Source organism: Notamacropus eugenii, chromosome 4 (genome assembly GCF_028372415.1).
Source record: "Notamacropus eugenii isolate mMacEug1 chromosome 4, mMacEug1.pri_v2, whole genome shotgun sequence".
NCBI classification, from domain to species: domain Eukaryota; kingdom Metazoa; phylum Chordata; class Mammalia; order Diprotodontia; family Macropodidae; genus Notamacropus; species Notamacropus eugenii.
Genome location: NC_092875.1, coordinates 423,363,915 through 423,385,749, shown reverse-complemented (window position 1 = coordinate 423,385,749; position 21,835 = coordinate 423,363,915). Strand labels below are relative to the sequence as shown.

At 38.0% G+C, this 21,835-nt stretch overlaps 1 protein-coding gene and 1 pseudogene across 1 annotated transcript in view; one reads left to right on the top strand and one right to left on the bottom strand.

Moving 5' to 3' along the window:
- WDR70 (WD repeat domain 70) overlaps nucleotides 1-21,835 on the top strand; it is a 342,319-nt gene that overhangs the window by 55,716 nt on the left and 264,768 nt on the right. The window contains exons 7-8 of the mRNA XM_072605789.1: nucleotides 4,327-4,460; nucleotides 18,416-18,569. Coding sequence (XP_072461890.1) covers nucleotides 4,327-4,460; nucleotides 18,416-18,569 — 288 coding nt within the window. The remainder of the gene's footprint in view (nucleotides 1-4,326; nucleotides 4,461-18,415; nucleotides 18,570-21,835) is intronic.
- LOC140498775 (ribosome biogenesis protein NSA2 homolog pseudogene) lies at nucleotides 1,091-2,903 on the bottom strand (annotated as a pseudogene).

Here is a 21,835-nt window from a genome sequence, read left to right as displayed (position 1 = left end):
TGAGTGGAGTTGTCCATTTAGCGTGTCAGTGTGGTGAGCAGAGGATAATCCCAGATTGAAGTCCTGACAGTTATTGGTAGATAGCGTGGTGCTTAGCCTCTTCCTCCCTTTCCCTTGCTCTGCCACTGTCACTGCAGAACTGAGCTGCCATGGGCAAATGTACACTCAGTTTGGTTGGTCTTCGGTTGGAGACAGTCTGTCTGTAGGACTGACTGTACTTATTCTGTCCAGCACAGAAGAACTTATCAGAGCTTGTCCTGAAGGAGTGATGTTCAAGAAGTCAGGGCCCCTTGTACCCTGCTGGAGTAGTAGACAGCTCATGGATTAATATGTTATAAATGTAAGCTTTTATAAGACATTTAGTTATTGATAGTTTACCAGAATTTCAGTGTTGTAGTTGTGTCTGAGGATCATGGCCTCCACGTTACCCTGGCAAAACAATGAATTAATAAGATGAAAAGAATGAACAGCAAATGCATTTTCTTTTGTCCTATGAAGTTTTCTCCTACTAGTAAGGATGAATCTGTACAAACTCACGGACACATCCTAACCCAGCTTCTGGCCCTTTCCCTTGTAATTAATGACATGGTTTGCAAATCAGATAAAAAGCTTTCTGGTCACATTTAATTTTCATCCTTTCAATTATCATTTAAGTCAAACTTTCTATAAGGAACAACAAATTCATATCAATTTAATTTGAACTAAGCTGTTGTTCTTCGAAATCACTCATTAATTTATACTGACCTTTGTTATTCTTTTTCTACCTGAGTTTCAAGTGGTCAGAAAAACAGTTCGACAAAATGGAGACAAATAATGCACTACTTATTGCTCTACTGAGAGAGGATTTCAATGTATTCCTTAGTCAGAATTAGCTACAAGCTGCCCCCAAAATGGGAAAAGGTCTCATAGAAGAACAGAAAATAGTGTCTCATCTCTTTTCCCAAGCTAACCTCAAATCAAAACAATGAGTGTGTAAAACTGGGTCTTTGGTGTTGTTTTGTGACTGTTCAATGTAGTAACTGTTGTGGTTTTCTTGATATATTGTAAAATCTTTAATAATTGTCAAAGGTGTAGAACGTCAGTCAGTCAATCAAACAAGCAAGACAACTTTTATACAGATATCATTTTCCAGATTGATAACCTGTGCATATTTTCCCCAGATAACTTTGCCTCTTTGTGTCACAGGGCCCAGCTTACTCACGTCCTCTTTGATGATAGTCCCTTTGGTAATAACACCCAAAGGTGTGTATAGTGGGGAGGAGGGATTCTTCTTCACACCAAGGATGGGTAGGCAAAAAATGACTTTAAGTTCCAGATGAATTACATAAGCCTTCTTAAAACGCAAACTCATTGGCCTAATAAATCTTTCATCTTTCAGTGGTTTTCAAGTAAAGCCATCCTCAACAAAGCAGACTTTAGTAACCATTCTCTTCCAAGCCTTCTTCTTACTCTTTTCTGTACAAATAACCTTTAACACTTCTGTTTCTCCCTCGACACTTTTGGCCAAAGCACTTCCCATTTACCAGTTTCTCTTTTTGTATCTGTTTTATCATATTGGAAAGGACTTTGGCTTGGGATTGTCCTTCTCTGCCCAGAAGATATACAGGCACTGCTTCTTGGGGAGGTTTTTCATCATTTTTTGCTTGGTATTTCTTTTTCCAAGTATCTGGATAATCTTTTTCATCTGAATCTTTTCAGCATGTTGCTGTTCTTGGTGGTTTGGCCTTTAGACCAATCATTTTCCTTGCTTTCTTTGGATGTTTATGAGCCCTTTCAGCTTTCCTTCTTTTTCTTTTTCTCATGGTAATCCAAGCAGTAGCCATACCATTTTCGGTGTAACTCTATGCATTTATTCTGTGGGCAGGGGTCTATCAAAGAGCTGTGGAAAATGCTTCCTAACTTCAGATGCTCTGCTGTTTGCAATCTGCTCCCCACGAACAAGAAAAGAAGAAAAGCTTCTATTATTATTCTTTATTGAAATTGCAAACAGTAATCACAGCAACAAGACAGAACCCCCCAAAAACTTCCTCAGTCATCATATATTTGATCGTTTTGCCAAATAAAGAGACGAGTTAAGGCCAAGAGTATTATTTAATTTGAAGGATATTGTTTAGCAATATGATAGATTATGTCCCTTTCAGAACAGTGAAAAATAGTAGAAGGCTTTATGTGAAGCGTAGCTGAGCAAAAAATGATTCAGAGAGCATATGTATGTGAAATTAAAAGGAAGCCATCAAAAAAACTTGGAGTGAATCAGCTTTGCCCGTGTTTCTAAGAAATCTAAACTTTCTAGTTTTGTTAGGTGTTGAATTGAAACCACTTCATTTGGACACCAACTTAGTGTTAGAATTCTGAAATCCCCTTATCTAACCATAACCTATTGGCTTTTCACCTCTCCCTCTGCCTTGCCTTACAAAACCCTCTCTTTGTCCTCACCATGACCTCCAATCCCTTGACCCTTCAATTTGGCTCTATTGCTCCCTTATCACATTGTCACTTGCACTCACCAAGCCTTAGCCTTGGATCACTCCCACCATTCTTTGCCTTCATTCCTACTTATGAGCTGCAGAACAAGTGTGGGGAAAATCATGCAACTGGGTTCACTACAAATCTGTGTTATACAACCTCAATTAGACCCTCACTGCTGCTAGGCAGTACTGTAGATGTGGCTGTAAAGCTAGCACTCTCTTACTTGAGATTTGATGATGGGACAAAATAAGGTATTTGTGAGGCGCTGAGCATTTAACAGATGAGGAAGTTTACTTTGCTGTAACATAGTAAGCATATGCATCAAAGATACACTGGCATTTGTTTTCTCTGTATGCAGCCCCCCTTTTCTCTATCTGGAAATGTGTTTGCTCAGTCACCAGGGTGTAGTGACTTGAATGATATTGGGCACTCATCACATCTGAAAGGCATGGAACCCACATGACTTGGGCTTTTTCTTGACCCTAGGCAGGTGTGCCAAAGAAGCTAGGGCAATTTGGTTTCGTGAGGTTGGGGGAAGAGAAGCCACTGGGGAAGTCAGAACCATAAAAAGTTGTATGGGTGGGTATTGGGGGGGATAAAGTTGTGTCAGGATTAGGGAAGCTGCATCAGGAGATTGCTGCCCTAGAAGGAGTCACAGTTAGAATCAGATATGTTTTAGGAGCCATTGCAATAAAGAATTGGTGGGCTCGGAATATGATATTTTCAATGGCAAAAGAACTTGGCTTACAACAAGAAAAATTTACCTTGCAAAACTAAGTGTAATCTTACAGGGAAAAAATGTATCTTTAATGAAATTGAGAACTTCCAAACATTCCTGACAAAAAGACTAGAGCTCAGTAGAAGTTGGATATACCAACCCAGGTGTCAAGAGAAGCATAAAAAGCCGAATATGAGGAAAAAAATCATAAAGCACTAACTAAGGATAAATTGTTTACCTTCCAGTGTGGGAAGATACATGTATCCGTTCAGAATTCTATCACCGTCTGGGGTTATAGAGAAAGTTTAATTATACAGAAAGCCTGGGAGGATTCTGTTACATTTTGGTGTTCTTAAAAGAAGAATGGAAAAGGAAGGGAAGAGGAATTTACTGGGAAGGAGAGAGGGAAGGAATAGGAAAAATTATCTCACATTGAATGGTTGTACAAGTAGAAGTCTATGCAATAAGGACATGGGTTTTGGGGAGAGCAGAGGATACTTTAACCTCACTTCCATCTGAACTGGTCAAAAGGAAGAATACACTTACACATATATCCACACACATCCACACACACATATACACACATACAGTTGAGTACAGAAGAAACAAGAGGGAAAAGGGGAAAAGAGAAATGAGGGGTGGGTAGATTAAGGTAAGGATTATTCAGAAGCAATATAAGTTTTTAAAAGAGGAATGCTATTTCTATTGATCAAATTGTATTTATTTCTGCTATTGAACCTTTTTTTTTAAACTTTTGTAAATTTTCATGGAGTGGGATGAAACTTTAGAGATGTTTTAATTTATATTCCTCTAACTATTTGCGACTGAGCATATTTTCAGGTGGTCGTTTATAATTTGCAAACTTTTTGAATACTCTTAGTATCCTTTCATCCATTGTAGACTCTTCATCAATCAATCAGCAAGTGTTTATGAAGTCCCCATTATGTGCCAGGTGCAATGCCAGGTGTGAGAATACAGATCCAAAGAATGAAATGATCCCTTTGGCAACTATTGAATATACGTTGAATGAAGAAATTAATTATCTTTTACTTTGTTTTTAAGAACATGCTATAGATTATGAGGATAGGCTGTGAGCAACTTTTCTGTAATTATTTTTGTGTGACTTTTCTTCCCTCCAGGTTTCTGCCTTAGGTCTGGACCCTTCAGGTGCCCGATTGGTAACAGGAGGATTTGATTATGATGTTAAATTTTGGGATTTTGCAGGGATGGATGCTTCCCTTCAAGCTTTCCGATCTCTTCAACCCTGTGATTGGTATGTTTTGAAATGACTACTTTTTCTTCATACTTGAAGTCATAGTCTCTGATAACTCAAATTTCAGTAATTCTAAATTACTCATCAAGACCTTTATTGCAAAGTAAAAAATTATAATAAATTAGCACAACTTGAAAAATTGCAAATTCTCTGGAGTTCCTGTAGCTTTATGACTAAAACAATTAAAACATTATTTCGGTCACTGTTCTTTTCTATCCAATTGTTTATATGCTCTTTTAGTGAATCTTACATCTGTTAGTTCTTCAGAATTTTCATCTAGGCATTATGTGAATTTGCGAATATTCAAGTTAAATGACACTCTAGAATCTTTTCACTAAGACCTCCTTTCTCCTGTGATGCCGCCACTGCCCGGGTCTAGGCCCTCATCACCTCATGCCTGAAGAATTGCTGATTGGTCTCCCTATCTCAAGTTTCTCTCCACTGCTGTCTGTCTTCTACCCATCTGTCAAGTGACCATGTTACTTCTCATATTTAGTGAATGCTAGTGGCTCCTGATTACCTCCAAGAGCGAGTTTTTATATATTGCATATATAATCTTTTCAACTGGTCAGCCTTTCTTCTGTTATTTTCTATTATAACCTGCATTGTGACATTAAGTTTTTTTTGTCCTGTCTTGGGAGACCTTTGATCCTTAGGTTGTCACTACGTATCCTGTCTTTGAGATTTTTATGTTTTCGATTTCATATTTTCTTTTATTGTTACTATTTTTTGCTTCTCTTCTTGTAGATTGTCTTTTACTTTTATATATTTTCATTCCCAATCTGTTGTTCTCTTTATACTTTAATGAGACTTGCTATTGCAGATTCCAGCTTTTCTATTCTGCCCATTATTTTTTACTTTTGAGGCCATAAATTCTGCTCTTATAGTTTTCATTCCCCCTTTTAACCACTCAGGAATAGCATATGTGTGTGTGTGTGTGTGTGTGTGTGTGTGTGTGTTACTATTAGTGTTTTCCCTGTTAACTGATCTGCTTATGTTCAAGGTCTTTGAATTTTCTTCTTCCTGAGAATTTTGGTAAATTTAGTCTCTCCTCCCCCCTGCCCTTATTTTTCCATATTGCTCCCTTTCTGACTCTAGCTTTTTCCCCTCTGATTGTGGTTTCCTTGGGTCTGAATCTCAAAGGATCTCAGCCTTCTCCCACCCTGGCCAATTTATGGTACACCAGCCTAACTGTGTGTCCCAAATGAGTTTTGGGTAGCCAGCACTGGTTCCATTTGGATGCTAAGTACTTTCTCTCAGGCTTAGTAGAGTGCCCCACAGTATCTTCCTCCTTCTCCTCACTCCTGCTGCCCTCAATCCCCCCTGCCCCCAAGGTATTTTTTCTTGGTGTCCTGTCCTCCTCATTCTGTTTCTCAGTTCTCTGCCTCAGAATACATAGTTTAGAGAATTTAATGCTGGTATTACAGGCGTAAATTTTGTAATTTGCGTCATTGTGGCTCTTGGGGGAGGGTCATTTGGGGTGTGGAATTGAGCTCTGTTTCAGGCTGAGACATATGACCTGGCCCTTTCTGTTCTGGCTTTCTTGTAGAGATCTTTTCAGCACATAATGCTGCCCCTGCCACACTGACTGGGTGGCCCCTGTAAGCTTCCGTAGTCTAGTGTACTGCAAAGAGGCTCTGGTTATCTGTCCTGGCCAGACTGGATTTCTGTACGCCAGAGTCAGGATCTCCATGGCACTGGAAGCGGGGAGGGAAGACCAGGGTTGTGGGGTTGAGTTTTGCTGTGAGCCTGTGTAAGTCTCAGTCAGGTAGTACAGTTTTGTTGCCAGGAGCTTGAGATGTGGGGAAGGAATCCTGAGTGAGCTCAGTGTAGAAGTTCTGTTTTTTAACCTTCTTTTGGATTCCAGGTGTCTGAAATAATGGCGGCTGCTGAAGTTTCTTTATAGTCATAATTTCTGTTTTGGAGAGGTTTAGGAGTTTAAAGGAATCAGAGAAAATATCTTCAGTTTCTGATTGTTTATAGCTTTGTAGTTAGTTTGAGGTGTGGTGCTGCTTAGCTCTTTCTTTCCCATTTTTTGCATTGATTTCCTTTGTATTCTTGAACTTTTGGTCCTCCAAATGAAGTTTTTAGTGATTTTTTTCCCTAGCTCTGCATAGTAATCCCTTGGTCATTTGCTTGGTATAGCGCTGAGTGAGCAAATTAATTTAGGTAGTATTGTCATTTTTATTGTATTGGCAGAGCCTGTCCATGAGCAGTTAGGTTTTTAAAAATTATTTAGGTGTTTTTATTCATGTAAATAGTGTTTTGTCATTGTATTCATATAGTTCCTGTGTCTCTAAATAAACAATCATGTTGTCTGTAAAAAGTGTTAGTTTTGTTTCCTTTTTGCCTGTGCTATTTCCTTCAATTTCTTTTTCTTGACATTGCTCTATAGCCAGCATTTCTAGTATAAAATTGAATAATAATGGTGATAATAGACATCCTTGCTTCACTTATGTTCTTATTGGAAAGGCTTCTAGCTTATCCCTATTACAGATAATGCTGACTCTTGGTTTTAGGTAGATAATGCTTATCATTTTAAGGAAGAGCTCCATTTATTCTTGTGCTTTCTGCTGTTTTTAATAGGAATGGGTGTAGTATTTGTCAAAAGCCTTTCTATACTTTTGGAAATAATCATTATTTTTGTTGTTTATTTTTTGTATAGATTTATATGGGACTGAGAGGATGTAAATTGAGGTCCCCCCCGTTATAGTTTTACTATTTCTTCCAATAGCTTATTTAATTTTTCCTTTAAAAACTTAAATGCTATGACCTTTGTACATATATGCTCAGTATTGATATTAATTCATTGTCTGTAATAACTTTTTGCAAAATCTAGTTTTTCTTTTAATTGGGTCTGTTTCTGCTTTTGCTTTGTCTGAGATCATGTTTAGTCTCCCTGTGTTCTTTACTTTAGTTGAAGCATAATGAATTCTGCTCCAGCCTCTTTTTTTAACTCTGTTATCTTTCTGTTTTAAGTGTATTTCTTGTATGCAATATATTATTGGATTCTGGTTTCTAAAACATACCAGTAAGTTCATCCCATTCATGTTCACAGTAGTGATAGCGAATTCTCTATTTGTCTGCATCCTGTTCTAAAGTTTTTTTCCTTCTTTTTTTCCCCTGACCCTTTTTTTAGAATCTGTTTTGTTTCTGACTGATTCCTCCCTTAATCTACCTTCCTTCTTCACCCTTTTTCCTAATCCTTTCCTTCTTATTTCCCTGTTTGGTAAAGTGTATTTCTTAATACTTTTGTGTCTGTGTATTGTGCATGTGTATTCTTCCCTCCTTTAACCAGTTCGGGTAAGAGTGAAGTTTTAATGTCACCTGCTTCCACTCCACCCTGAATCTCTTTCTTGTTGCACCCCCTATTTATATGAGATAATTTCTCCCAGTTTTCCTTTTCCTTCCTCCATCTCTCAGTATTTTTCTCCTTCTTACCCTTCCTATTTGTCTTTTCAGATCATCAAAACAAAACAGTTGCTCCTAGGTCCTCTGTTTAACTAGTTTCCTTCTGTGACTCCTGAAGGAATTCTGAAGGACTTCATGTATTATCTTCTCACATAAGAATGTAAACAGTTTAAATTTATTTGGTCCCTTGTGATTTTTAATTCATTTTTATCATCTTTTCCCTCTTCTTTACCTTGTATTTATGTGTCAATTTTTACTTAACTCCAATGTTTTCATTAGGAATACTTGGAATTTTTTATTTCATTAGAAGTTCATTTCCCCTCATAGGATTATATTCAGTTTTGCTAGGTAAGTTTTTCTTAGTTTTAAGCGTAGATCCCTTGGCTTCAGGAATATTAATTTTCTAAGCTCTCTGTTCTTTTATTGTGGTAACTGCTAAATGTTATATGATCCTGATTGTGATTCTGTGGTACTTCAATTTTTTCTTTCTGTTTGTAGAATTTTTTCTTTTATCTGGGAGCTCAGAATTTTTGGTTACAATATTCCTTGGAGTTTTCATTTTGGGATTTCTTTCAGGAGGTAATAGCTGGATATTTAATATTTCTGTTTTGCTCTGTGGTTCTAAGATACTTAGGCAATTTTCTTTTATAATTTTTTTTTAAATATAATGTTTTTAATGCCCTTTTTTTTTGGTTCATAGCTTTTAGGTAGTACATTGATTTTTAAATTATCTTCCGTCAATTTGTTTTCCAAGTCAATTATTTTTCCTAGGAGATATTTCATATTTTCTTCAGTTTTTCTTTCAGTCTTTTAGCTTTGTTTTCTTGATTTCTCATAGAGAGGTCTTAGTTTCCATTTGATTCATTCTAATTTTTAAGTGTTTATTTTCTTCAGCAATATTTTGTACCTCTTTTTTCAAGCTGTGAATTCTTCTTTCATAGCTTTCTTTTTTTAGCTCTTGTTTCTTTTCCTGTATTTCTTCTAATCACTCTCATTTGTTTTTTAAATTAATTTTTTAGCTTCTCCTCTCCTCAGTGTTCCCTTAACTCTTTTAGGAATTCTTGCTGAACTTGTGTTCAGATCACATTTTTCTTTGCTTATAGATGTTACTGAGGCATTTTCTTCTCCTGAGTTTCGTGTCTTGAGCTTCCGTGTTGCTAGAATAGCTCTTTTTGTGTGTTTGTTCATTATTGCACCCTATTTTTTGACTTTGGGCTTTGTTAGTTCTGGGCTTAGGCTACTTCTTGGGAGATGGGAGTGTGGGGTAGGGGAAGGGGGAGGATGTTTGGTCTGATATTCTGTCCTCTCATGTTCATCTGCTGCTTTTACACCTCAGGCTTTCAGTGCTCCCAAAGTGGTGTGATCAGGGCTGAGGTCTGTTCACTGCACTCCTGATCTGAGCTTTGCAAGTTCGTAATCCCGATTTGGGTCTGTTGGCTTATCCTTGTTTTGAAGTTTCAGTAGATTGCCCCTTGACTCAGTGGCTGTTAGCCAACTGGGAGGTGGTCTCATTATAAGGGAGAAGTGAGAAAAGAGCCTCTAGTTGCTTAATGCCAATTCAGAGTGACTGAACTGCTGGCTCCCCTTCGATCTGGGACTCCTACCTTGGTTATTCCACCGCAGCTTCCACAGTGGATTAGAGACCATAGCTGAGTCCCTGCTCTGTCCCTGGGATCAGACTTATATAATTAATGTTTGCTTTGGGAATTTGTTGCTTGCTCAGTATGCAGCAAGGTCCTGTGCCTGCAAACGCTGCTTGCTGCCCAGGATTTCTGAGCTGAAACTGGGTGATGGTTAACAGAGTTGTAAGATGGCACCTGTTTCTGCACCCAGAGCTTATTCAGGGATTCTGTGAAGTCTTTTTCTGCTCCTGAGCTTCCCTCCTTGGTGCCCTATGTTTGCTCTCATTCATTCCCTGGTCTGGCATACTCCCTGCAACCATGAGTGCTCCTTACCAGACCCTGTCTCTAATGTCTACAGACCTCTCTGCTCCCCAAATCACCCTGGGCTGGAGAAATGAATTCAGTCTTGTGCAGTTTTTGGGTCTTTATTGAGGAGATGTGCTGAGCAAGTTAGGCAAAAATACTTCTGACTTGGTCATAATAACTCCTAAAAAACTTATATTCTAACAGGGACACACCAGTGTACTACATATAAACAGTAAACATAAAGTGAATAAATTTAGCAGGGAGTAGTGAAATACCAGATAAGGAGGGAGTATGCTAGTGGTTGGATGGGATTAGGAAAGGAAATAGATGCAGTAACAAAGTATTGCTTGAGCTATTTTGAAAGAAGAGAGGGATTTGTGAGATGGAGGTAATGAGGGCAATGCATTCCAAATGTGAGAGAAGGCCCCGGCACAGGCAAAGAGATAGTAGATGCACTCTTGTGTATGAGAGGAAAAGAGAGAGAAGACCAGTTTCCCTGCAGCTCAGAGTATGTTGGAGGGGAATTAACATAAAAAAACCTGAAAAAATAGTTTTGAGCCAGGTTATGGGAACTTAACAGAAGAATTTTTATTTTATCCTAAAAGCCATAGGGGGATCAGTGGCATTTATTCTGTACAAGAGTGACATAGATCTCTGCTTAAAGACAGTCACTTGAGCAGCTGTGTGGATGAGAGAGTGCAGTGAGGAGAGTCTGGGGCTAGGAAAACTATTCAGGAGACTTGCAGGAGTCAATGTGAGAAGCAAAACTCCTGAGCTAACATGGTGGCTGTGCAGATAGAGAGGAGTCCAATGTGGTAGAATGGTGGTGGTAGAAATGACAAGGTTTGGCAGTTCATTGTATATGAATAAGAATGAAGAATGATACCCAGTATTATGAACATCAGTGATGGGGAGAATCACCATGACCATATGGGTTTGGAGGAAATGACAGTGAGTTTTGTTTTAGACATGTGGAATTTGAGGTGTCTTTGAGATTTCAGTTTGAAACGTTGATTAGACAGTTGGTCATCTGGGCCTGAAGCTCGGGGAGAAATAGGAACTGGACATAGAGATCTGTACAATATTGTCCTAGGGATTATAATGAACCTCTTGCTTAGTTATTACCAGAGGGAGCTGGTTAGGCCAGCAAGTGAGAGAATATAAAGAGGGAAGATCTAGCCTTGTACATTCACAAATAGGGAGCATGATATGAATGATGAATTAGCAGAGAATTTGGAGAAGGAACAAACAGATGGGAGGAATAGAGGGGAGAGTATTCTCAAGGAGAGCTTAGTGGTCAGCAGTGCCATGCAGCAGGCGATAACTTGAGGGATGTAGTGAAGAGTTATGTTTTTTTTTAAAGGATGAGAGAGACTTGGGCCTGTTTGATGGCAGTAGGGAAGGAACCAGTAGATAGGAGGGAGAAGTCAGAAAACTTGAGATAATAGGAGGTGAGAGAGTAGGGCAGTCTTTTAGAGAAGATAGGACAGAATGGGCACCAATACCAATTTAGATGGGCTGACCTTGGCAAAGAAAAGAACTGTATGATTATTAGAAACTGGGAGAGGGGAGAAGAAAGTGGGAAGTGATAGTGAGAGGTTTGAGATGAGGACAAGGGGAGAAATTCAGGGGGATAACTTCAATTTTCCTAGTAAAATAAGAGATAATTCTTCAGTTGAGAGGGGGGGGTGTAGAATACTTGAGAAATGAAGGAAAGGTTGGGGATAGCTTTTGTGGGGAGTGAAACAGGGGAATCATTTCATTATTCAGTTATTTCAGTCATATCTGATTCTTCGTGATCCCATTAGGGCTTTTCTTGGCAAAGATAACAGAATGGTTTGCTATTTCCTTCTCCAGCTCATTTTATAGATGAAGAAACTGAAACAAGCAAGGTAAAGTGACTTGCCCAGGGTCACAGAGCTAGTAAGTGTCTGAGGCCTGATTTGAATTCAGGAAGATGTCTTTCTGACTCCAGGTCTAGCACTTTATCTGCTTGCTACCTACCTGGCTCAGATGAATCATATAAGGAGGCATAAAAGGTTTGCCTTGTTGCAGTGAGGGCCTAGTTTAAGTTGAATTACGTTAATTTAAAGTGTTAATGAAAAAATATTTCATCTTGCGTTAGACTTGTATTCTCAAGGAATAGTGTTCTGTGGCTACATCTTATTTTGTACATGAAATAGGCAACTGCGTACATTTTCTATGCCAGTGAAGCATATTGTCATATTTGTTAGTGTATGGCACAAATTTGTCATGAGGTTTATTTTCTAATTATCTTACAGAAACTTGTGCTTTTTTAAATTAACCTCAACATAATCTTTCTTTGTTACTATCAATTACCACTAATTAATACATATTGTATATTTGGGATGTAAATTGAATTATATAAGGAATCACAGAAAGTTTATCATTTGGGATGCTTTAATATGGAATGTAATCCATAGATTAGGGACTGGTTTTTTGGGGGAAGGATGGGATTTTCTTTGTATTCGCATTGTGCCTGGCACCTGGCAGAGGCTTAATTAATGCTTGTTGAGGGACTTCCTCAAATGATTGTTTCCCTACCTGACTAAGAATGCAGCACATTACACCTAAGACATGTTTTGAGAAAAGTTTTTGTTTCTGATTGAGAATAGAAAGTCTGGAGTCTTGATCAGTAAGGACAGAAACAAAACCTCATATGTGTGCAGGTCTTCCTTTACAGTGTTTTAGGAACAAAGTTACGATTGGTAGTAGTGATTTGCTCCCAATATTGTGTAATTCCTATGGCAAGTCATAGTAGCTGGAACAAGGTTCTGTGGCTCTTGAGCCTCAGTTGACAGCTCTGGACAGCTGTATTTATTTATCGGCAATGCGTGTCCCAGCTTGTTCTGCTAGCTGGGCAACACATGCTTTAAAAATGACTCCTCACTCTCTACCTTCCTCCTTCCCAGGAATAACTTCATAGAAAGAATTGTGCAATGTCACTAATCCTTTGGATTGATATTAGTGTTACTGCCTGAGAGTACATTCATTTACTTCGATATAACTCTTGGTTACTGTCAGGTTGGCGTTCTGTTTCTTCTCTTTGATCACAATATTAGTTGTTTAGTCAGGAATTTGAGAAGCTGATGTGATAGCATTTTAACAGGCTCTTTAACTCTCTTTAACCCTGAGTCTAATGACTTCTGGTTTCATCCTTTTTGCTCTATGGTCTGTGCAATTAAGGAGGAGGTGGCAAAGGAATCCTTAGGCCCACACGTTTTTTTTTTTGTGGGCCTGAAGACCTTGAAGAGAAAAAGGGAAGTAACAAAATAGAGGTGTAATGTAAAATATGTTCTAGTGGAATAATAATGATAATAACTATATTTATTTAGTGCTTTAAGGTTTGCAGAATTCTTTACAAGTATTTTCTCATTTGACCCTTACAGCAGCCATGGGAGGTAGGCACTATTATACCCTAATTTTACAGATGAGGAAACTGAGGCAGAACAAGGTTAAGTGACTTGCTCAGAGTCACATAGCTAGAAAGTATCTGAGGCTGGATTTGAACTCAAGTTTTCATGACCTGAAAAAAAAATGAAGTTGTCTTGAGTAAAATCTGTTTATCTGCTTTTCAGTCATATTATTAATCACATGGGTGCTGTTAGGAGAAATGTACTCTGTAGCTCACTTGTTCACACCATTTTTGCAGTAGTTTATCGTTTCACATAGTACATGTATTAATGATTCTGCCTGTACGTTCATTTTGTTTTTTTTCTCCCCTAACTCATGGTCATAATGTTTTCAGGATTTCAAATGACATGTGCTTATTTTGTTCAACTTTTTCAACTGGTATTGATTTAAATTTGGGAAGGACATCAGAATTTTACCAAATAGCCCCTTTACTGCATCTCCTGGAGAAATCTTTGCTCCATTTGGGATCTTGTAGCGCTGATTCTGCCTCTGACTTTCTGAGCTTCTCTCTTAAGTGAAACAAATACTTTGGAACTTGGGCTCTCTGAGCTGCTTTGATCTTTTCTACCCTGATGAAATCCCTTTTTTTTCATTATGACTAATTGCTGAGGGTGCGCAGAGCTTCCTTTGAGTTGTCATTGCCTTTGGGATTGACGCAGTGACTCTCACCACTGTGGAAGTAGTTTTTGGAAGTGCTGATAATTTGAGAACAGTCATCTAGAATTTCAGAATTTCACAAGTAATGGACAATGTGTAATTCTTGCGTAGCAGGTGTCTGGCTAATGTGTTTAGAGAAAAGCAATGTGATAAATTTATACTTAATTTTGTTTATGGATATGTGTATCCATTATGTGAATGTGCATGTATGTACATGTGTATCTATATATAGATACACACAGAGTTTGGCATAATGTATAGAATGAGGAAAAATTGAGTTCGTGTCATTTTTTGAATATATACTAGCTGTGTGACTGTGGGTAAGGTATTTAACTTTTAAGTGCCCTAGACTGTTTTGTAAGACTTAAAGTTATAGACTAGTTGCTGATCTACATCTGTGGAGAGAGTTTCCACAATGGAAGTTTTTTTTAATTTGAAGTTCCTTTGTCTGGGCATCACAAAAAAATTCACAGAGAGATGACTCAGAAACTGATAAGAATGCTAAATATATCAGGTTTTTAAAAAATAATTGAGGTTTTGCTGTTTTTTTCCTATTAAAATTTTTATTACAACTAATGTTCCTTTGATCTCATGGTTTGGACATTTTGATACATCATTAATTTAAAATAAAATGCTTTTTTGAAAATTTTTTTCTGTATATTTGTTGTATTTCCAGTAGCCAGATGATATTGATATTAATTTGATATATTGGGGGTGTCTCTGGAATGTCACTTCTTTTAAGGTCAGCTTTGAAATTCAAATTTCAGAAGCTCACTTGACTAACAGAACCTATTATTTTTGTAGAACTAGGCATCTGTGATGTTTATTTTATCCTGAGATCAATAAAAGTAGAACGTTAGAATAAGTTTTCTGCTAAATGGTTGACCTTTTGCCCACAGAGTTGCACACGTTGAAAAGTGCTTGTATTTGGGGGAAAAAATCTATGGAGGCACGTGTTTTATTATTAAAAATAATTATGACCGGGTTTAGGGATGTACACCTGCTGCTTCGGAGTTTGAAGTTGGTCAATTAATTGAGTTTAAGAGTTCTGTGCTGTTGTAAGGATAAAGCTGTTTGGATGTCTGAACTAAGTGTGGGAGCAGAGGGCCATTGATCTGCCTAAGGAGGGTGAAGTAGCTCATGTTGGAAAAACAGCAGGTTAAAAAAGCTTCTTTGCTGGCATCAGGCCTGTGAGCAGCCCGTATATGTCCAAAAGAATCAGTTTTTATTCTGAGCAGAGAGTTATCTCTTCTGACAACTTTTGATTGTTTGGTTCTCAAGTGAGATTTTGATAATCTTTACTTTTAAATTGCTTTCTGCATTGGTATCAGTTTACTTGCTTTTCAGTTGGAATTTGAAAGCTTTGCTTTGGTCTAGTGCTTCAGTGTATTTACTCACTACTTGGGGAATTCTTTGTCACTCTTAAAGTAAGGAGACATGAACCTGTGACTACATTTCTTCAGAGTTAGTTACAGGTGATAAGTGTCTTGAAAGTGATACTCATCATTTAATCTTTGAATAACTTAGAGATCAGACTAGGCACTTCCACTTGAGATGCTTGCTTCTAGAATTCTTTCTGCTTTGTTTGGTATTTGTATGTGCAATCACATATGGGACATGAGTTATCAACACCTTTTGTTTCTTGAATGCTCAGTTTTTTATTTCAAACTTTTGTAATGCTTGTTAGACTTTTGCAGCCTTTATTAGAAATGCATTCCTTTAAAATTATTTTAGAGCTTTCTATTGATGATGTATGGCTTTAAGGAGTAGAATACTCTTATCTCTGAAGAACTGAAGTCAGAGGAAACTACCCCAGTGAAAATGGGGAGGCCCACAAAGGACAAGAGAAAAGAGATCTTTTGTGGGAAAAGTTGTGTAAAGAATATTGCAGAAAAATGAATGACTGGAAAAATTATTGAGCCAGTCATATAGTGAGAGTGAGTAACTGCTAACTAATGAACAGTTTATGTTTTCCTTTGATATCCATGATATGTGAAATGGATGAAGGTCTTTAGCATATTCAGTGGACCCTCTGTGGTGAATTTATGGAATGACATGTTTGAGAGTCCTAGAAGATGAAAAGAAATGGAGTGGTTGTGCTACATATTATGGGAGGGAATTCAGAGCTTAGGAAGCTAAATTGGCTGCGTGATTTGTTATTTTGACGGAATGAGACATTCGCAATGTTTCTTTTGTGGCAGTTAAAACTGATCTGTTGGGTTAAACTTTCAGTAAGGGGGGGCTGAACTGTTGTTTAAAGAGCTGCACACATGAAAGGAGGTTGTGTTTGGAAAGAAATCTGTGAAGCCATTGAGAGAGAGTATTGATATTGATGAGAAAACAGCTGCATTGGAAAATTAGATTTTTAAGACGTTTATGAGATATATAGAGCCTGCTTTTTATACTGGATTATAAACTCCTGATGATGATCTTTGTGTCTTATTCTTCTTTTATATGCCTAATACTCAAGACAGTGGTGAGCACACTGCAGTACACATTTAATAAGTACTTGATGTCTTGATAGCATTCTTCAGTCTATAATTATTTACAATTAGAGTCTCTTGCCCATCTCGGGAATAGTTCTCTAGGTTCTGTAAGAATTTTGTATATAGCTATGTTAAGATACTTTGGTAGATCTGTGACTTTAGTGATATATGTGCCCCCTCCAGGCATAAAATTGTGATCCATCCACACTCTTTTATCCTGTGATGCTTGTCTGTGCCTTTCCTCAAATCTTCCATATAAGATCTGCTCAACATTTTGGAATGCTTCCTATGAATCTTTTAAAATTCCATACATACCAGTGCAGCACTTGGACAGTCTATCTTTTATATCCCATTCTTATCATGTGACTGTTCCACTTCCTTTTTCAGTCATACATATCCTTAAGAGTTTCTTTTATGTTGTTCCTCACTTGCAGGTCATTACTGGTAATGTGCTAATTGTATTTATAACTACTCTGCCTCATTCTCTTTTGTTAAACTGTAAGTAGTTTAATAGATTTCCTACTGACATACAGAAAGTGTCATGTGCCAAAGGTTCCAAACCACTTCTGGCACCTCCTTTCAGACCTTGATAGAGGTAGCCCAAGACCCTGTACCTAAGAGCCCTGGGAACAGCATCTATTAGCACAGTGCTTTGTACATGGTAAGTTCTTACTAAGTGATTTTTACTTCATTCATCATGGGCATTCCATGATCTACCTTCATATAATATCTATAAGAAGAGATATAGTATAAAGAAATTGGGCTTTTGTAAGCAGGTAACAGGTTGGAGTTATTGAAAGAACTGTAATTTCTCAAATGTGATCCTGTTGATTCTCCTCTTGCACACTGCACCTTCTGCCAGGGCCTGACTTTACCTTCCAGTGTCAGTCACCACCCCTTGTCCAAGTGCTGTTGTGCTGTGCTGTGTGTTACTGCTGGGCCCTGTCCTTGGCCCCTATGCTGGGTGAACGGTGCCTTTGTATTTAGTGAGTGAGTGCTGTAGTGGCCTCTGTGCCACAGGTTTCCCCTCGTCTCCTTCCTCCTGCCACCTTATCTTGGACTCTGTCAGTGTTCCTGAGCTCTGTTGCCTTATACTGGAGTGGTTTGCCATTCCCTTACGCATCTTAATCTCAACATGTCCAAAACTGAACTCATAATCTTTTCCCCAAGTCCTCTCCCTTCCAAATTGCCCTGTTACTATTGAGGGTACAACCATCCTCTCAGTTCCCCAGGCTCACAACTTGGGTATCATCCTTGACTGTGACTCACTCTTACCTCTCATGTCCATTATGTTGCCAAGGCCTATTTTAGCTTTGTATCATCTCTTGAATATGTCACCTTCTCTCTTTTTTTTTACTGCCACTACACTGGTGGCCTCTTCTCTTGATGGCTGCTGGTTGATCTCCCTCCCACAAGTCTCTCCTCATTCCAGTTCAAAGCCCTCAGAGCTCTTTATTTAATTTACTCCCCTCCACCCCTTTAGTCTTCTAACCCCTCACCTATCTTACACTCTTAAGGTCCCACAGGTATTAAGCTCCAGAGTTTCTGTTCAAACATCTTCTGACTCCACACTCAGCACTTGCCACTACACTACACTCATTGCCTTTCACTTGTGGAAGATGTTTCCTCACTAGAAATTGCCATCATGAACAAAATCTGTAGATTCAGTCCAAAAAAATTAGTTGATTTATAAAGAAAAAAATAAAGTTTTTTCAAATGTAAGCAGAAAATTTACTTGTTTGAATATAAACATACCTGTCCCAAAAGGATCTCCAGTGTGACCAAAAATAGCCTGTTTACCTTTTTTATCTTCATTGAGGATATTTCTGTCCATACATTTCATATGCATTTTTTTTTATCTTGAAAACTTTCTCATGATGACTTTTAGTAAGTTGCTTTTTTTTTTCTCTTAAAGACTTCAAGAAGCTCATGCCTGATGGTTTTTTTTGGTGAATATTCCCCCTATTCCCAATCACTGAAGAAGTTTTAGATGTCCAGAAATACTTTTCTTCATCTGAGTGTTTTCTTTTCTTCACAGTCACCAAATTAAGTCACTACAGTATAGTAGCACAGGAGATGTGATTCTTGTGGTGTCTGGAAACTCGCAGGCCAAAGTGCTTGACAGAGATGGCTTCTTGGTGATGGAATGTGTGAAAGGAGATCAGTATATTGTGGACATGGCCAACACCAAGGTGAGCACCAATATAGAATGAACTCCAAAAGAGCTTCATTTTGTTAATTTCTTAAATTATAAATCATGACTGTGTTTACTTACTTGGATTGTTATCTTGATATTAAAGATCAAATTGTGTCTTTAATTTTCTTATTTGGAATTGGAAGTGGTGGAGTAATTCATAAAATCTTTTTCTTGTTCCTTTAATTTTCCTGAGGGGTAAAATCCCACAGGGGTTTCTATAGGACATCAAAGTATTTTGTTGTAGGAAAATTTTGTTAAATGCCATGATGGACATTCCCAGACCCTAGTCATTGTACACAGAGTGGATGCCTGTTCTCCCTGTAGTGAATAAGCAAGTGAAATTAGATATTGAACTTATTAAGATAAGAAGAAAAATCTACTTGTCTTTTTTTTCACATTCTACTGGATCTTTTTATTCCAGGATGGAGGTGGAGAGATTGGTAAGCTACTTTAGGAGTTTAGGTAGGTTTTCTCATGATACTGGGTGAAAGATGCTAGGGATGGCATATTCCCAGATGTGGAAATAGTAGATGCTGGTTGGCATAACAAAAACAAAACCGAAAAGGACTTTTATCCACAATGAGTTTTATGAATAGAATCCAGAGAATGGAGCTTGGAGACAGAGTCAAGAAAGTCTGGACTCAGATCTGGCCTCAGCCCGCGACTAGCCAGCTGTGTGACCCAGGGCAAGCCACCTCACCTCTGGGGGTCTCAGTGACAGATGGGCTCCTGTTCTGTAGACCTCAGATCTCTCATAGGAGCTTATTCACTGGTATAGAATTTGTTGTGACCAAATAAGGGGTGGTTTGTATGGGTCATGGGCCAGTTTAGGGAGCCTTTCTTTGAAATAGGAGACTTAGTATTTCTCCCTTAATTTGACTTCTGTCTACTTTCACCTTTTTCTCACTTAGTTTCACTTTTAGTTCCATATCTGGGCACCTATGTGACGATATAGTGCTTGACTTAGAGTCAGGAACACCGAAGTTCAAATGCTGCCTTGGTCACTGTGATTCTGGGCAGATTCAAAACCTTTTAGCCTCAATTTACTCATCTGTAAAATGAGAGTTAACACCACACAGAGTTATGGTGAGGATCAAATGAAATTACATATGTAAAGTATTTTGCTTAAAATACTGAAAGTGCTATATATGTTAGCTTTTATTTGGAAGGCTTATTTTTAATCTCTATTTCCTTTGACTAAAGGGCTAAAATTCATAACTTTGTAACAACTCTTTTTTTTAAAAAATTATTTATTTGTAACACAGTTTATAACAGATAAAGCAATGCCAACTTTTGGTCAGGTGATACTTCTTTTTAAAGCATTTACAATACTTTTTTTTAAAGCATGACCACAAAAGAAATTTTTTTTTAAACATTAACCAACTGAGACACAAATAATATTTGTGTTGCTAACTTCACAAGCCCTTGACCTAATTATCTCCACAGTATTACTAAGAATTAAAGGACCCTAACTTATTGTTGTTGGTCTAAAGTCCCATGCCTGATAGCTTAATTTTAGACAACCTTGGATGTTCCCTTACCCATAATCTGTAATTGAATAGTTCTGGTATTAAGCTTACAAACCTTTTGACTATAGGAAATTGCCACCAATAGTAAGAACATTGCAGGAATACAATATCTCTCCAACTTCATGTCAATTCCAGTCAGGATTAGATTATCCACTTGCATTCAGTCAGGCTTAAAGTCTCCCAGGTGTCAGTGGGGATATTGAGTCAGGAGAATCCCACCTCAGCCCATGCTGAATAGCCTCTCTCCCACCCTTCCCTTGAAATCACCTATGCAGTTCATACTAGCATCTCATCAGCTTACTGGCATCATGGATTGGAGGCTCAGATTGCCTTTCTTGCTACCAATACCTGGAGTTAGACTCAGAAGAACAGTCACTTAATAGTCCCATAGCATCTAAAAATGGCAAGTTCCAATAACCAGGTTTCAAGTACGATTATAGTTTCACTTTGGCTAAGGAACATCTTTTGAGGCAAGTCTTAAGTGGCTTACATGCCTTTCTGTACATGTTCTAGTTCCTGATTAAATGGCAGTCATAAAATCGAGTTTACCATTAAAACCTTGACTTTTCCATCAATGCCAAATTTTACCCAAGGTTACCTTCCTCTAGGATATTTAGACTGAAATTCTTTTCTCCAGATTAAAGATGTCATTGATTTATTCTCAGTAATTAATTCAATCTATTGTTTTGATACTAATTGCTCTTACCTCACTTTGTAACATGTCCAATTTTTCTCCCCATGACTCCCTTCCCCCCGCTTCCTTATACCTTGCATTCTGATTACTCCTTCCCTCAATGTATCCTCCCCTCCATCACATCCCACCCCTCTCCTATCCCCATCTTCTCTCTTTTCTTTCAGGGCAAGATAAATTTCCATACCCCTATCCCTGTAGTTCTTATTTCCCGATTATATGCAATAAAAATTCTCAACATTCGTTTCTAATACTTTGAATTCCAACTTCTCTCCCTCCCTAGCCCTACTGAGAAGGCAAGCAATTCAACATAGACTAAATATGTATTGTTTTGCAAAAGACTTCTATAGTAATCATGTTGTATAATACTAATTATATTGCTCTCTGACCTACCCTATCCCCCGTTATTTTTCCCCCATACAATTGACCTTGTCCCCTCTCGAAAGTGTTTATTTCTAGTCACTCCCTTCTCCCATTTGCCCTCCCTTCTAACATTCCACTTGCTCCACTTGTCGCCTCCTCTTCTACTTTCCTATGGTGTATATAAATTTTCATATCAAATTTAGTGAGCATGTTATTCCCTCATTCAGCCACACGTGGGGAGAGTAGCTTTATTTTTTGCCCACTCTCCTTCTCCCTTATCTCCTCCACTGAATAAGATTTTTCTTATCTCTTTTATGAGTTATAGCCTGCCCCATTCCATTATTCCCTTTCTTTTCCTGGAAATTTTCCTCCTTCACCCCTTAATTTTTATTTTTTTTAAATTTTTTTTTTGTGTGGATAGCATCTCTTCTGATATAACACACCCTGTACTCTCTATCTATGTGTATGTGTGTGTGTGTGTGTGTGTGTGTGTGTGTGTGTGTGTGTGTGTGTATGTACAATCTCTCCAACTACCCAAATACTGAGAAAAGATTCAAGAGTTAAAAATATTTTCTTTCCATGTAGTAATGTAAACAGTTCAGCTTTAGAGAGTCTTTTATGCTTTTTCTTTTCTGTTTACCTTTTCATGCTTCTGTTGATTCTTGTCTTGGGAAGTCA